General features: G+C 39.0%; 1 protein-coding gene across 5 annotated transcripts in view; it reads left to right on the top strand.

Moving 5' to 3' along the window:
• LOC127569164 (striatin-3-like) overlaps positions 1–15,614 on the top strand; it is a 139,566-nt gene that overhangs the window by 59,441 nt on the left and 64,511 nt on the right. For all 5 annotated transcript variants that reach the window (XM_052013563.1, XM_052013577.1, XM_052013587.1 and 2 more), the window contains exons 4-5: positions 12,644–12,725; positions 13,592–13,768. In XM_052013563.1, coding sequence (XP_051869523.1) covers positions 12,644–12,725; positions 13,592–13,768 — 259 coding nt within the window. The remainder of the gene's footprint in view (positions 1–12,643; positions 12,726–13,591; positions 13,769–15,614) is intronic.

The raw sequence follows: 15,614 nt of genomic DNA, 5'->3' as shown, positions 1-15,614 counted from the left end.
ACGCATCATTCCCTGATGAGCTTATGTCTTTTATGTATGCTTTGAGAGGGAGAATAATGACACACCTGCATGAGTCCCTACAGCACACGATAACCCACTCCCCAGTCAAGGAGGCTGATGTCAGAACACCTTTCAGGAGAGTGAACCCTTGCAAGGCATCTCATGCCCTGAAGGCGTACCTGGTCGAGTGCTAAAAACCTGCACTGACCAACTGACTGGAGTGTTCAGGGACATCTTCCACCATTTGCTTCTGCAGTCTGAGGTTCCCACCTACTTCAAAATGGCATTGACTATACTTGGTGCCCAAGAAGAGCAGGGTCACCTGCCTCAATGATGACCATCCAGTAGCAGTTAGACCACTGCAGTGAATTGCTTCGAGAGGTTGTTTATGGCTTGAATCAACTCCTGCCTCAGTAAGGAACTGGACCTGCTTCAATTCGCCTATTGTCACAATAGGTCTACAGCAGATGCTGGCTCTCCACTCTGCTCTGGAACACCTGGACAATCAGAACACATATGTCAGGCTGTGTCTTTGACTACAGCTCGACATTCAACACTATCATCTCTTCAAAACTTATTGTCAGTCTCCAAGACCTGGGCCTCTATACCTCCCTCTGCAATTGGATCCTCGACTTCCTCATTGGGAGACCCCAATTAGTGCCAATTGAAAATCTCACCTCCTCCTCACTGACCATCAACACAGGTGCACTTCAGAGCTAAGTGCTTAGACCCAGCTCTACTCTCTCTATACCTACAACTGTTTGGCTAAGCATAGCTCCAACGACATCTACAAATTCACTGATGATACTACTGTCATTGGCAGAATTACAAATGGTGACAAGGCGGCATACAGGAGTGAGATAGGTCAGTTGGTTGTGTGGTGTCGTAATAACAACCTTGCACTCAACATCAGTAAGACCAAGGAACTGACTGTAGACTTTGGGAAGGGGAAGTCAGGCAAACACACACCCATCCTCATTGATGGGTCTGTAGTGGAAGGGTAAGACTTCAAGGTCCTAGGTGTCAACATCTCAGAGGACCTACCCTGGGCCCAGCACATAGATGCAACCGCGAAGAAGGCGCACTAGCATCTCTACTTTCTTTGAAGTTTAAGGAGATTCGACACGTCATCGAAGACTTTGACAAACTTCTACAGATGTACAGTGGAAAGCCTGGCCAGATTCTGCTCTAACTCCATCTACAAGTTTGTAGGTGACACCACCATAGTGGGCTGAATCTCAAATAACTATGTCAGAGTACAGGAAGGAGATAGAGAGCCTAGTGGCATGGTGTCATGACAACAACCTTTCCCTCAATGTCAGCAAAACAAAAGAGCTGGTCATTGACTTCAGGAAGGAGGCTGGCACACATGCTCCTGTTTATATCAATGTTGCTGAAGTCGAGAGGGTTAAAAGCTTCAAGTTTCTCCGAGTGAACATCCTGGTCCAACCAAGTAGATGCCACGGCCAAGAAAGCTCACCAGCACCTCTACTTCCTCAAGAGGCTAAAGAAATTTGGCATGTCCCTGTTGACCCTCACTAATTTTTTTTGATGTTCCATCGAAAGCATCCCATCCAGATGCATCATGGCTTGGTATGGCAACTGCTCTGCCTGAAACAGCAAGAAACTGCAGAGAGCTGTGGACATGGCTCAGCACATCATGGAAACCAGCCTCTCCTCCATGCACTCAGTCTACAGTTCTTGCTGCCTCAGTAAAGCAGCCAACATAATCAAAGACCCCACCTACCCCGAACATTCTCCCTTCTCCCCCCTCGCATTGGGCAGAAGATACAAAAGCCTGAAAGCACGTACCACCAGGCTCAAGGACCGATTCTATCCCACTGTTATAAGATATTGAACAGTCCCCTAGTATGATAAGATGGACTCTTGACCTCACAATCTACCTTGTAATGGCCTTGCATCTTATTGTCTCCTTGCATTGCACTTTCTCTGTAACTGTAACACTTTATCCTGCATTCTGTTATTGTTTTCCCTTGTACTACCTCAATGCACTATTGTAGTGAAATGATTTGTATGGATGGCACGCAAAACAATGTTTTTCACTGTACCTTGGTAAATGTGACAATAATAAGCCAATTTACCAATTTTAACTGGTTACATCATGGCCTGGTATGGAAACTCCAATGCACAGGAATGCAAGAGGCTACAGAGGGTGGTGGACTCACCAATTCCATCACCCCAGCATCGAGGACATCTACAAGATGCCGGTTCAGGAATGCAAATTCCATCATCAAGGACCCCCACCATCCAGGCCATGCCCTCTTCTCATTGCTGCTGTCAGGCAGGAGGTACAAGAGCCTGAAGACCCATACCTCAAGGTTCAACAACAACTTCTTCGCCACTGCCATCAGGTTCTTGAAATGACCTGAAAAAATTTCACACTACCTTAGAATATTTTTTCTTTTTCTCAATCTTGTACTAGTGTTGTTGTCTCCTGTGTAAGTTATGTATAACTAATGTTAACTAATGTTTGTCCTTGTCTTGTACTGAGCTGCTACTGCAAAAAAAGCTAATTTTCATGGCACTTATACCCTGTGTATATATGCCTATGACAACAATAAACATGAACTTATGCCATTCTGTTGTTTGGTCACCAGCATCGGAAACACTTTCTCTTTATTTACTACATTAAAATCTTTCATGATTCAGAATATTTTATCAAATCTGCTTAAAGTTTGGTGCCAAGATAGGAGCAGAGTATTTCATTTTAGGCCTAACTACTTATAAACCACTTTTTTCCCAAGCTTGGGGAATCAAGGATTAGAGGGCCATAGGTTTATGGTGAGAGGGGAGAGACTTAATAGTAGACTTTTTCACCCAGAGGGTGGTCAGTATATGGAATGAACTGCCAGAGGAAGTGGTTGAGGCAGGTTCATTATTAGCATTTAAAGGGCACTTGGACAGGTACATGGATGGGAACGGTTTGGAGGGATATGGGCCAAATGCGGGCAAATGGGACTAGCTCAGATGGGAATCTTGGTTGGCATGGACCAGTTAGGCTGAAGGGCTTGTTTCTGTGCTGTATGTGACTCTAAAAGATTTGCTATAACAGTAATAAAACCTAGTTCAGCACCCTGTGTTCTTCTAAAATCTTTTATGATCCCTGAGACTTGTTTCTCCATTGAGAAGAGACCTAGTATCTAAATTTCTTGAGGGGTATATAATACAAATTAAATCGTTTTGAGTTATATTTAAAATAAAACATTGCTGGCAGTCATTTCCACATAAATTTCAGAATTTCTGTATTTTGTTTAGTTTTTGAGTAATATTTAACTTTCGGTTTTGTAAAATAAATTTAATTCTGTACAAATAGTGTAAATAAAAATATAAGTCTTTTATCAATCAATAAACTTTAGCAGCAGTAATCTCTTCTAGGTAATTTAGCACATGTTTGTATCTTGCCAGTGACCCACTGCCGTATTACTCCACAACACCATATCAAAGGGCTGCATTTAAAAAGAATTTTATTGCTATTCAGGTGCTTTGGGCATCCAGAGATTGTGGAAATTGTTGTGTAAATACATAAAATCAAAGTGTATGTAGAGCGATAGTTAAGTATTAAACTAGAAATCCAGAGCCCTGGGGTAATAATCTGGAGCCATGAGTTCATGGCTGCAAGGAATTTAAATTTAGAAAAGTACGTGCAATTATAGAAAACATTATCAATGATGCTGATTACATTGCTGTGAAGACCTATCTGATATATTAATTTACTTTGAGAGTGAAATCTGCAATCCTTACTCAGCCTGACCGCTATATATATGACTTTGCACCCATAGCAATGTGCCTGAGCAAGTCACTTAGTTTATAGAGATGGGCAATAAATTTATTTTAAAAAGTGTATCATTAATGTTAGAGAATTGTTTTTACTTAGAGCTAGGGCTTGAATTTTTCAGTTTAAACACATTAAAAAAAAGGAAACCTTCAACTGCCCCCTACCTCCAATCCCAGCCAGAATGATGCATGTCCTATTCAATTTGTACAGAGATAGTGTTTTATGTGTATTGATTATGGTGTGATGTTGAGCAATAAAGAGGAATAAAGAGCAGGTAGAAATGATTACATTAAAGAAAATGAAAATTTTGCCGAAGCTGTTCAATCTGAAGGATTTCACCAAGGGGTTTTGTGGAAAATCTCAGAAATTTTACCAAGGTACTAACAGAGTGGGGAAAAGAAAAAAACAACAAAACATGATGAATGACAGGTTCATCTTTGGTGTTCAAACTCATTTTGTGATGCATTGCAAAGTATGCTTGTTTTAACTCCTTTGCATATTTGAATAAAGCATCCGCATGAATGGTGATACCCAATGCCTCTGTAAAAGAAGCAGCATTAAAATCAGCCTTTATAATCCATGTCTAACAAGTGGTGAGGTCCTGCACATGTAATCCTCTAAGATCAGGATAAGTCAGTTCTGAATCACAGAATAGATTTGCCATATAGGATACAGAATGAATGTACACATTAATGTTACAGCAGCACATAACTTCCTCATAATTTAGTTGTGTTTATAGAGACTAAAAGACACCAGAAGTTAATGCACCTTACTGAATATATTTTTATGACAAATTAACTGATTTTGCTGAATACCTATAAAGAAAAAGCACTCCCAAACCAAACCAAAAATAAAAAGTGAAAAATTCAAGCTCTATTTATAATTTATTCCTTAAATCCATTAAGATTCTAAATCTTGAAAACCAGCTATCATGGTAAATTGGTTTATTATTGTCACATATACCAAGGTACAGTGAAAAACTTTGTTTTGCATGCCATCCATACAGATCATTTCATCACATCAGTACATTGAGGCAGGGTACAAGGGAGAAGCAATAACAGAATGCAGAACAAAGTGTTACAGTTACAGTGAAAGTGCCGTGCAGGGAGACAACAAGGCGCAAGGCCATGACAAGGTAGATTGTGAGGTCAGGAGTCCACCTTATCATACAAGGGGACCATTCAGTATTCTTATAACAATGGGATAGAAGCTGTCCTTGAGCCTAGTGGTACATGCTTTCAGGCTATTGTATCTTCTACCTGATGGGAGGGGGAAGAAGAGAGAATGACCGGGTGGGTGGGGTCTTTGATTATGTTGGTTGCTTTACTTGAGGCAGTGAGAAATGTAGAAGCTGTCTATGAAGGGGAGGCTGGTTTCCATGATGTACTGAGCCGTGTCCACACTCTCTGCAGTTTCTTGCTGTTTCAGGCAGAGCAGTTGCCATACCAAGCCATGATGCATCCAGATAGGATGCTTTCTATGGTGCATTGATAAAAATTGATAGGGTCAACAGGGACATGCCAAATTTCTTTAGCCTCCTGAGGAAGTAGAGGCACTGATGTATTAAACATACAGTAGATGTCTAATAATATCTAAATTTATTGTTAAATTACTGGAAAAGAATCCTGCTGATTTGGTCGAGATAGTCAAGCATGTTACTTTGCACCTTTACAAATTCACTGCTCCTTGCAACAGTCATGTTTTTAATTTTTCTCTCTGCCCTTCCATGTGACAAACCATATTATCTTTCTACATGAATATATAATTAATAAAATACAACTAATCGGAAGACAAAATGCTACTTTGATAGATTTAGATGAAGAAAGACTGGAGGTGGCCCATGTGGAATATAGACATCAGCATAGACTGGTTAGGCTGAATGACCTCCTTCTGTGTTATATATCAATTGATAGAATATTGCAATAGTCATCAAAAATTGAACTCCTGGTCCCTTCTTTCTTGTGGGCATCACCGCTAGCAATATAATGATATTTTTCAAATTAACTATTTGAGCTGGATTGGGAAAGCAAATTTATTAAGAGCCAATATCCTGAGTTTAGAATCAATATTCAAGACTGGATCTTCTGTTTAATTCGATAGATTTTGATGACTTGGCCAAAATTGGTGCCACCTACATAATAAATTTGGCAGAAAGTTAAATATAATTTCCATTCAGCGCACTTGGAGTTTTCGCAAGTTTCAAAAACATTCGGCTAGAAGTAACAAAGTAAATTCATCAACATCAGGAATTCTGCTGGCAAAACTAGTGACAGCCATTGAACTGTAGGGAGGATCATCTGGAGCACATGATTGCGCTGACAGAAAACAAAATTAATTTATTCAGAAAAACATTTACCAAAAGCAGAAACAGAAGTAGTAGTTAAGACATAAGATTACATAGAATATGTGGCCCAACCAGTTCTTCTTAGCATTTATGCTACACTTAAACTTTTCTGTCCTCATCTAAATAAATCCATCAGTGTGACCTTGTATTTCCATTTTCCTTTATTTGCATGTCCAGCCTCCATGTAAAGGTTATTTGTGCTTTACATTGACTTCCTATGATAGTGAGTTCCAAATTTTATCATTCTTTGGGTGAAGGCATTTCTTCTGATTTCCTTGTTGGATTTATTGGCATCATTCTTGTATTGATGTCCTCCAGTTATACTCTTCCTTATAAATGAAAACATTCACTCTCTATCCATTCTGTCAAAACTCTTCACAATCTTAAACACCTCAATTTGCAAGTTATTGTCAACCTGCACTGCACTTTCTCTGTACTTGTAACACTATGTTCTGCATTCTTTTATTGCTTTTCCCCATGTACTGCCTTAGTGTATGTAGGTTTTGAATTGACCTGAATGGATGGCTTACAAAACTAACTTTTTCACTGTACCTTGGTACATGTGACAATAATAAACCAATTCCAATTAGGGTACCCCTAAGGTGCTTTCACACAAAAGGAAGGTGTCCCAATCTGTTCACTGTTTTCTGTATTGTTTATACCCTGGTATTTCTGGTATCATCCTTTTTAATCTTCTTTATGACTGCACCATAATATACAATGATCAGAACTGAATGCAGTATTATAAACGTGGTCTAACCAAGGTTCAGTAGCGGTTTACTGTAACAACTTTATTTTTCAATTCTCTTGCCATTAGAGATAATCAATAGAGCTTGGTTTGATGTTATTTATGGCCTTGTTAACTGTGGCACAACTTCAAATAACTGGTGTATTTGTATTCCAAGATCTCTTTGTTCTTCTACCCCACTTGTACTCATACCTGCCAAATGGAAAATGATTTCCCTTTTGTTCCTATCAAAAGATATTACTTCACTTTTAACCATGCTGAACTTAGCTTGTCAATTATTTGCCCATTCCGTGTTTATTAATGCTCTCTTGTAATTGGTTGCATTGCTCATATTGACTAGGTCTGTCCCTTCATCTCAAAAAATTGTGGTATCATCTGCATCTTTCGAATTGTCTCTTTGATTCCCGAATCTTATTCATTTTTGTTAATTGTGAACGGCAGTGGTTCCAGCACTTATCCTTACAGAACACCACCTTCCCCCTTTCCTTCCACTCTCTGCTTTCTCTTCTGAAGCTAGTTTGCAAGCCACTCTGCTACTTGTCACTTGACCCACATTCTCTGATATTTATTCTATTGTGGGGTTTCCTTTTGTTCATTAGTGGGGATTGTACCATTTATCCTTCCTCTTAAGTACATCTGTACTACTCACCTCAACCACTCCCTGGTGAGGTAGTGAGCTCCACATTCTAACCACATAGAACACCTTTGGTAAAGATGTTTCTTCTGGATTTCTTTTTGGATTTTTCTTAATGATCTTACACTGATGGACTCCTGTTATGTTCTTCCCCTAATTGGAAACGTACTCCCTGTTTTCTATCCCCCTTCTTAAATATAGGAATTAGATTAGCTACCTGCCAATCCTCTGGTACTGTGCCCTTTTCTAATAATTTACTCAGTGTGTGTGTGTGTAGCATTACTTTTGCTAATTTTTCCGTAGATACTTCTAAAATGTGCAGATGTAATCCATTTAGACCAGGGGTTTATCCCTTTAGAACTTAATTTGTTTATTTAATTCATCCTCTTTTTTTGCTGAAAAAATATGCTGTGAGCAATTTTGGGCCTCGTATCTAAGGAAGGATGTGTTGGCCCTGGAGAGGGTCCAGAGGAAGTTCACAAGAATGATCCCAGGAATGAAAGGTTTAACATATGAGGAGCATTTGATGTCTCTGGGCCTGTACTTGATGGAGTCCAGAAGGATGATGGGGGATCTCATTGAAACCTTCTGGATACTGAAAGGCTTGGATGTTTGCATTAGTAGGAGAGTCTAGGATCTGTAGGCACAGTCTCAGAATAAAGGGACATCCCTTTAAAACTGAGATTAGGATGAATTTCTTCAGCTAGAGGATGGTGAATCTGTGGAATTCATTGCCACAGAGGGCTGTGGAAGCCAAGTCATTGGGTGTACTTAAGGCAGAGATTGATAGGTTCTTGATTGGTAAGGATTATTAGGAGAAGGTGGGACAATGGGGTTGAAAAAATTCAGCCATGATTGAATGACGGAGCAGACTCGATGGGCCAAATGGCCTAACTCTGCTCCTATATCTTATGGTCCTTTTTCTATTTTGTATTACTCTATGGCTCTAAATCATTACTCATCTAATGTCACGTCCACCTGTTCTATCTTCCGAAGAAAAATAATACTTTAGTATTTCTGCCATTTCCTTTCGGTATCTGTGATGATTGTCCTAGCTATGCTTAATGGTCCTATTCCTATCTCATCAAAGACCTTGACAATAATTGTAATTACCCAAATGTCTCCACTCTTGCTCGAAATAGTGTTGTCATCATCTGCAGCCTTCCACTAATTGGGTTTACCAGCAAGCTTTTTAAGAAGCTGTAAAACAAAATTGACCTGGTTCTTTTAAGTAAATGTCCATTTCAAATATTTTTAATGTAATATTTGTTTTAATTCATTAAGAATCCACCACAGTACAAACTAGAAAATTGTTTTAATAAAATTCATTTTAAAAATATATGATTTAAATTTGGGTAATGCAGGTGTTGATTGTCAATGTGACTAATTATTTTGTGATAAGTGTATTTCATGCAGCTTTAAATGTTTCAAAATACATTTTAACGTGTACAGTGGCATGCAAAAGTTTGGGCACCCCTGGTCAAAATTTCTGTTACTGTGAGTAGCTAAGCGAGAAAAAGATGACCTGATTTCCAAAAGGCATGAAGTTAAAGATGACACATTTCTTTAATATTTTAAGCAAGATTACTTTTTTATTTCCATCTTTTACAGTTTCAAAATAACAAAAAAGGAAAAGGGCCTGAATCAAATGTTTGGGCACCCTGCATGGTCAGTACTTAGTAACACCCCCTTTTGCAAGTATCACAGCTTGTAAATTCTAACTGTAGCCAGCTAAGAGTCTTTCAAATTCATGTTTGGGGGATTTTCGCCCATTCTTCCTTGCAAAAGGGTTCTAGTTCTGTGAAATTCTTGGGCCATCTTGCCTCTTTTGAGGTCTATCCATAGATTTTCAATGATGTTTAGGTCGGGGGACTGTGAGGGCCATGGCAAAACCTTCAGCTTGTGCCTCTTGAGGTAGTCCATTGTAGATTTTGAGCAGTGTTTAGGATCGTTATTCTGTTGTAGAAGCCATCCTCTTTTCATCTTCAGCTTTTTTACCGACGGTGTGATGTTTGCTTCCAGAATTTGCTGGTATTTAATTGAATTCATTCCTCCCTCTACTAGTGAAATGTTCCCCGTGCCACTGGCTGCAACACAAGCCCAAAGCATGATCGATACACCCCTGTGCTTAACAGTTGGAGAGGTGTTCTTTTCATGAAATTCTGCACCCTTTTTTCTCCAAACATACCTTTGCTCATTGTGGCCAAAAGGTTCTATTTTAACTTCATCAGTCCACAGGACTTGTTTCCAAAATGCATCAGGCTTGTTTAGATGTTCCTTTGCAGACTTGTGAGGCTGAATTTTGTGGTGAGGACGCAGGAAAGGTTTTCTTCTGATGACTCTTCCATGAAGGTCATATTTGTGCAGGTGTCGCTGCACAGTAGAACAGTGCACCACCACTCCAGAGTCTGCTAAATCTTCCTGAAGGTCTTTTGCAGTCAAACGGGGGTTTTGATTTGCCTTTCTAGCAATCCTACGAGCAGTTCTCTCGGAAAGTTTTCTTGGTCTTCCAGACCTCAACTTGACCTCCACCCCGTTCCTGTTAACTGCCATTTCTTAATTACATTACGAACTGAGGAAATGGCTACCTGAAAACGCTTTGCTAACTTCTTATAGCCTTCTCCTGCTTTGTGAGCATCATTTATTTTAATTTTCAGAGTGCTAGGCAGCTGCTTAGAGGAACCCATGGCTGCTGATTGTTGGGACAAGGTTTGAGGAGTCAGAGTATTTATAAAGCTTTGAAATTTGCATCACCTGGCCTTTCCTAATGATGACTGTGAACAAGCCATATCCCTAGCAAGCTAATGAAGGTCTGAGACCTTGGTAAAAGTTATTTGAGAGCTCAAATCTCTTGGAGTGCCCAAACCTTTGCATGGTGCTCCTTTCCTTTTTTCACTCTAAAATTGTACAACACAAAAATTATACACTAATCTTGCTTAAAATGTTGAAAAGAATGTTTCATCTTTATGACTTTTGGAGATCAGTCCATCTTCTACTCATTTAACTGTTCACAGTAACAGAAATATTGAACAGGGGTGCCCAAACTTTTGCATGCCATTGTATATATGGTAAATTTTTAAAGAACTTTAAAACACTGTCTAATTGCAAGAGTTCATGGTGGACTTTCCATTCAATGGTGTGCTAAAGTGTTTGAACGGGAACCCTACATAGAGGTTTTTGGAGGAGACTATTTAAATCATGCACAATTTGTGCAGAATCACTAATGCCCTAAATGGGGTGGGCAAAGGTTCACTCTTGCAGATGGCGTGCAATGTAAATAATCTAGGATCATTTTGTGTTACTTTCTCAATAACTCTTTAATTGTTCTGAAGAATACAAAGACCAGATGTAACTTAATAACAATTCAAAAAATGCTTTGCATTTCTGGGAACGTTGATGAATTGAAGGGAAATGGGAGGTGTTGCACCTAGGCACATCAACTGTAAAGGGAAAGTTAATGGCAGGACCCTAATCAGTGTTGATGTACAGAGGGATCTTGGAAGTCCAAGTCCATGACTCCCTGAAAGTGGCCACATAAGTTGATAGGGTAGTAAAGAGTGCATATGGCATGCTTGCCTTTATTAGTTGAGGCACTGAGTTCAAGAGTCAGGAAGTTCTGTTGCAGTTTTATAAAACTCAGGTTAGGCAGCATCTGGAGTATTGCATTCAATTCTGGTTGTCCCATTTATAGGAAGGATGGGGAGGCTATGGAAAGGATGCAAAAGAGTTTACTAGATCCTGTCTGGATTAGAGGGCATGTGCTATAAGGAGAGGTTGGACAAACCAGGGTTGTTTTCTCTGGAGCGGCGGAGGCTGAGGGGAGACCTGGTAGAAGTTAATAAAATCATGAGAGACATAGATAGATTAGACAGCTGATTTTTTTTCTCCAGGATTGAAATGTTTAATACTAGAGGGCATACATTTAAGGTGAGAGGGGGAAGGTTCAGAGGAGATGTGTGGGCAAGTTTTGTTTTTACACAGTGGTGGGTGCCTGGAATGCGTGGCCAGGGGTGCTGGTGGATGCAGATATGATAGAGGCGTTTAAGAGGCTCTTAGATAGACACATAAATATGCAGAGAATGGACAGACAGAACGGATTAGGTGTCATTAGCATAATTAGTTTGGCACAACATTGTGGGCGAAGGGCCTGTTCCTGTTCTGTATTCTATGTTCTATAGAAGCTTGCAAGGATTGCTTCCTGTGCAAGCTTTAAAAAAAACAATATTTCTACTCAATAGAAGTAGTTTTTGTTGTGTATCTTCATGATGTGGGGAAAATTGCCATTTCAATTTCTGATCTGAATTTGGGTGTGTGTGTATGTGGGAGTCTACGTTATTTCCATGGGAATGGACACTGGAACAGCTTGGATAGATCTAGATGCGGCTCACATTTGAAAAGGCACTACTGGCCACCTGTTTTTTTGGTTTTGGCCTAATATGGATAGCTACAGACTTAAGCTAGGTTAGCTTAAGTCCGTGGAGGAAGTTCGGCAATTCAAGATAAATGGGAGCTCACATGGCAGTATTTCCTTACAGTCTAATAAGAGGCCATTTTGGCCCAACGGGTTTCTCCAAGAGAAAAACGAGAGTATATCTTATGCACCATTTTCCCTTGCTCATTTCTGCCACAAACTAGATGGTCATTTTAAAAAATAAATCTTCCTTCCCAAAGAAGAGAAAGCAAGTATATTGTGTGAAGATTTTATCAGCTAAGAGTGATCACTTAGGTTCATTTTGAGAATCGCACACTGTTTGGAGCACAATGTTTTGACTTCCATTTCTCAGATCTGAAAAACATTGAAGCTTCGGACTATTTGGTGATGAGCAAAGCAAAGTTGTTTCATATCTAACACAAGTGAATTTATTTTGCACATTCATTTTGATTTTGTTGATGACCTTGTAGAGGTTGGGGGCTCTCATCAGCATGTAAACCTATAAGATATCAAATGAAATGCTCAAGAACCTTGATCCACAATGTAGCTAGACCGATCCTATGCAGAACAATTGTGCGTGGGGGCAGGACCTCAGTGTTTGCAATATTGTCTTTTGCTGGCTACCTTTTGCTTTCTTTGATGGAGTTTTACTATTCTAATCTTTCAATAATGTATGTTTTCTTTTCTAGATGAAACCAAAGACACGGAGGTGCCACCTGTACCTCAGAACAGTCAGTTGACTTGGAAACAAGGCAGACAGTTACTCAGACAGTAAGTACACTAAATTTTGTTCTATTATTACAGCATTTTAGATCAAGATTTTGGAAAAAAATGGAATATGATGTTTGTTTAATTTTCTAAGAGGTAGTTGCTTTTTTTTTACCAACTGTTCGGTCTTAATTTGTAAAGGCTTGTTTCGTACTCTTCGATGGTTAACAGTTACAGGCTGGCCCCGGGTTACGAATGATTTCCTTTTTTACAGACATACATAAGTTGATTTTGTCTGTAAGTTGGAAAATACACAAAATCATTCGATTATAATAACCATACCCCCCATTATTGTAATGAATGGCATCAAAAGCACATAAGACTATTAATAAAGAACAATTACTAAAACTGGAAAGTGAGGGGAAACTAGTACTGTTGTTTGCAAGCACAAATATATGTGCGTACGTCAAACTTTTGTATTTAATAATATTATGGGAGTTTGTTCATGTGTACAGGTGCTCATAAGTCGGGTGTTCGTAACCTGGGGACGGCCTGTACTAATTTTAAATATACATTTTAATAAAGCAACTCTTGTTACTGGAAAAATGATAGTTTAGTGAAAGGATGTACTTGATAATTATAATTCGGCTAATAACATGTTAATTGTGCAAGTTTTGTAAAATTTTCATAATATTAGCATTGAAAGCTATTATAAAGTATGGCATAACTTCGATCCTACATTTACTGTCCAGTATTCTACTGTAAATTTCCACGTGCATTACTTCTCAGCAGTATTCATTGGTAGCAATTTAAAGGTACAGCAGAAAATGTAAAATGCTTTGATATAAAATCTGAAAGTAAAATAATTGCCGAACAAAAACCATGGGTTGGAATCAGAAACTTGTACAATTTTATTTCAAATTTCACAGGTATTTACAGGAAGTCGGTTACACAGACACAATTCTAGACGTTCGATCACAAAGAGTGCGATCGTTATTAGGCCTTACTGGCTCTGAGCAGAATGGCTCAGTTGAGTCCAAAAATCTGGAACAGATTCTTAATGGGGGAGACTCACCATCTAAGCAAAAAATGCAAGAAGTTAAAAGGTGAGAAACTAAAATGTTCATTATTTCCTCATTCCTAATATTCAGATGACACACTTTAGTGAGTACCAGTCTCTTTGAGTGCTCTTCTGGATGGAGGTTAGGATGAAAGAAAAGCGTTTCGCTTGAAAAGGACGAAGAATGCAACCTATAGGTTTTCTGTCTTCCAACTGTATCTTGCTTTTCCCAACATTGTTTTTGTTTAGGTACATTGACTAAAATCGGCATCATACAAACCTCACTTCTTGGAGACTTCATTAAATTTTATTCATATATGTAAACAAAATGGTATAATTATTGAAGTAACTTACAAAACAAATCCTGTAGAGCATCATTCAATCAAATTTACATACTAATCTAGGTTTTCATTAGTTCTTAGTTTTTGGTTCTTTCGAACATGCCAAATTTAGTTTCTGTTTTGAGTAGCATTGAATGGTGGCTGCAGTGTTCCCTTTGTTATATAACAGAAATAAGAAGAAACATAAGCAAGCATTTTACAGTCTCTCTTGGTGGCTGACTTTTAGGCTATTTTGGTGATAACATTCACTGTCTTGGATTTAAATGAATTTGAGAAGAAAAGGTGCAGCTTTAATTTATGTGGCATCTTTAATGCAGGAAAACATATAGGGGTTCTTCATAGGACATAATCAGATAACAATAGACCACAAGTTAGAGGAGGAGAGATTAGATATTTGGTGACAGATGGGTGTCAAGATCTTGCTTTTAAAAGGAGAAACAGCTTATTGAAGAATAAACATAGTGTGGTGCCTATGGTTTAAAGACATAGTTACCAATGGTAAGGAAAGGGGAATTATACAGCAGTGGCAAATAAATTGGTAGTTTGATTTTTTTTCTCCCCAAGAATGGACACAGAAAGGTGGAGTTAGAAGCAGGTGGAAGTGTGAGGGACAGAAAGAAATAGTTGGAGGTGGTTTTGGTTGCTCTATAAACCAGGAGTTGAGACCGCTAACACTGTCAAAGTTAGTGGTGGTTTTCGACAAAGTTAGACGTAGGAAAACTTAAATGGAGGGAGTGGTTACAGAGATAAAGAATAAGAAAGATAGAATAGAGTGCAAGAAGATGAAATTAAGACTGAAGTCTGTAGACAAAGTTGCAAAGTCAAAAGATTGAATGAATAAAGATGGGAATATATTGTAGAATGACTGCAGCACAGGAGCGCCATTGAGTCCATACTGGCTCTATGCATGAACAATCCAACTAGTTCCATTCTCTTGTCTCTCACCATAGCCTTGGAAATTCTGTCTTTTCAAATACTTATCCAGCTCCCTTTTGAATGCCACTATTGAATCTACCTTCATTCCAACTCATAACAAACCCTAACTATTTGCTGCATGAGACAGGTTTACCTCATGTCACTTTTGGTCCTTTTAGCAATCACTTTTTTTTGTCTTCCTGAATTTGTGCTCCCTCTGCCAACAGGAGCAGTTTTTATCTATAAACTCTGTCTGTACAGTTCAAGGTTTCAAATACAGTAAAATTCCAGTCATTTGGGACATTGGTAGTGCCCGACAAGCAGATTTTCCCGACTGTTGGACAATCAACTCCTCATCAGTATCTACCCATCGCTTGCCAGCTCTTGCCCCACTCCTACCCCTCACCTTTTTTTACTGGCTATCTCCCCTCTATTCTTTCACTCCAGATAAGGGTCTCAACCCAAAACATCGACTTTCCATTTCACTCCACAGATGCTGCCTGACCCGTTGACTTCCTCCAGCAGCTCATTGTGTACTTTTTAAATTCACTTTATTTGTATATTACACAGTATTAAAATATACTTCTCAGTCACAGACTCTTCCATTGGTGGGGCAGTAGGTATTTGACAAGGTGA

Source organism: Pristis pectinata, chromosome 1 (genome assembly GCF_009764475.1).
Source record: "Pristis pectinata isolate sPriPec2 chromosome 1, sPriPec2.1.pri, whole genome shotgun sequence".
In the NCBI taxonomy this organism is placed as follows: Eukaryota; Metazoa; Chordata; class Chondrichthyes; order Rhinopristiformes; family Pristidae; genus Pristis; species Pristis pectinata.
Note: the sequence above shows the minus strand (reverse complement) of the source record. Positions and strands in the feature narration are given on the sequence as shown.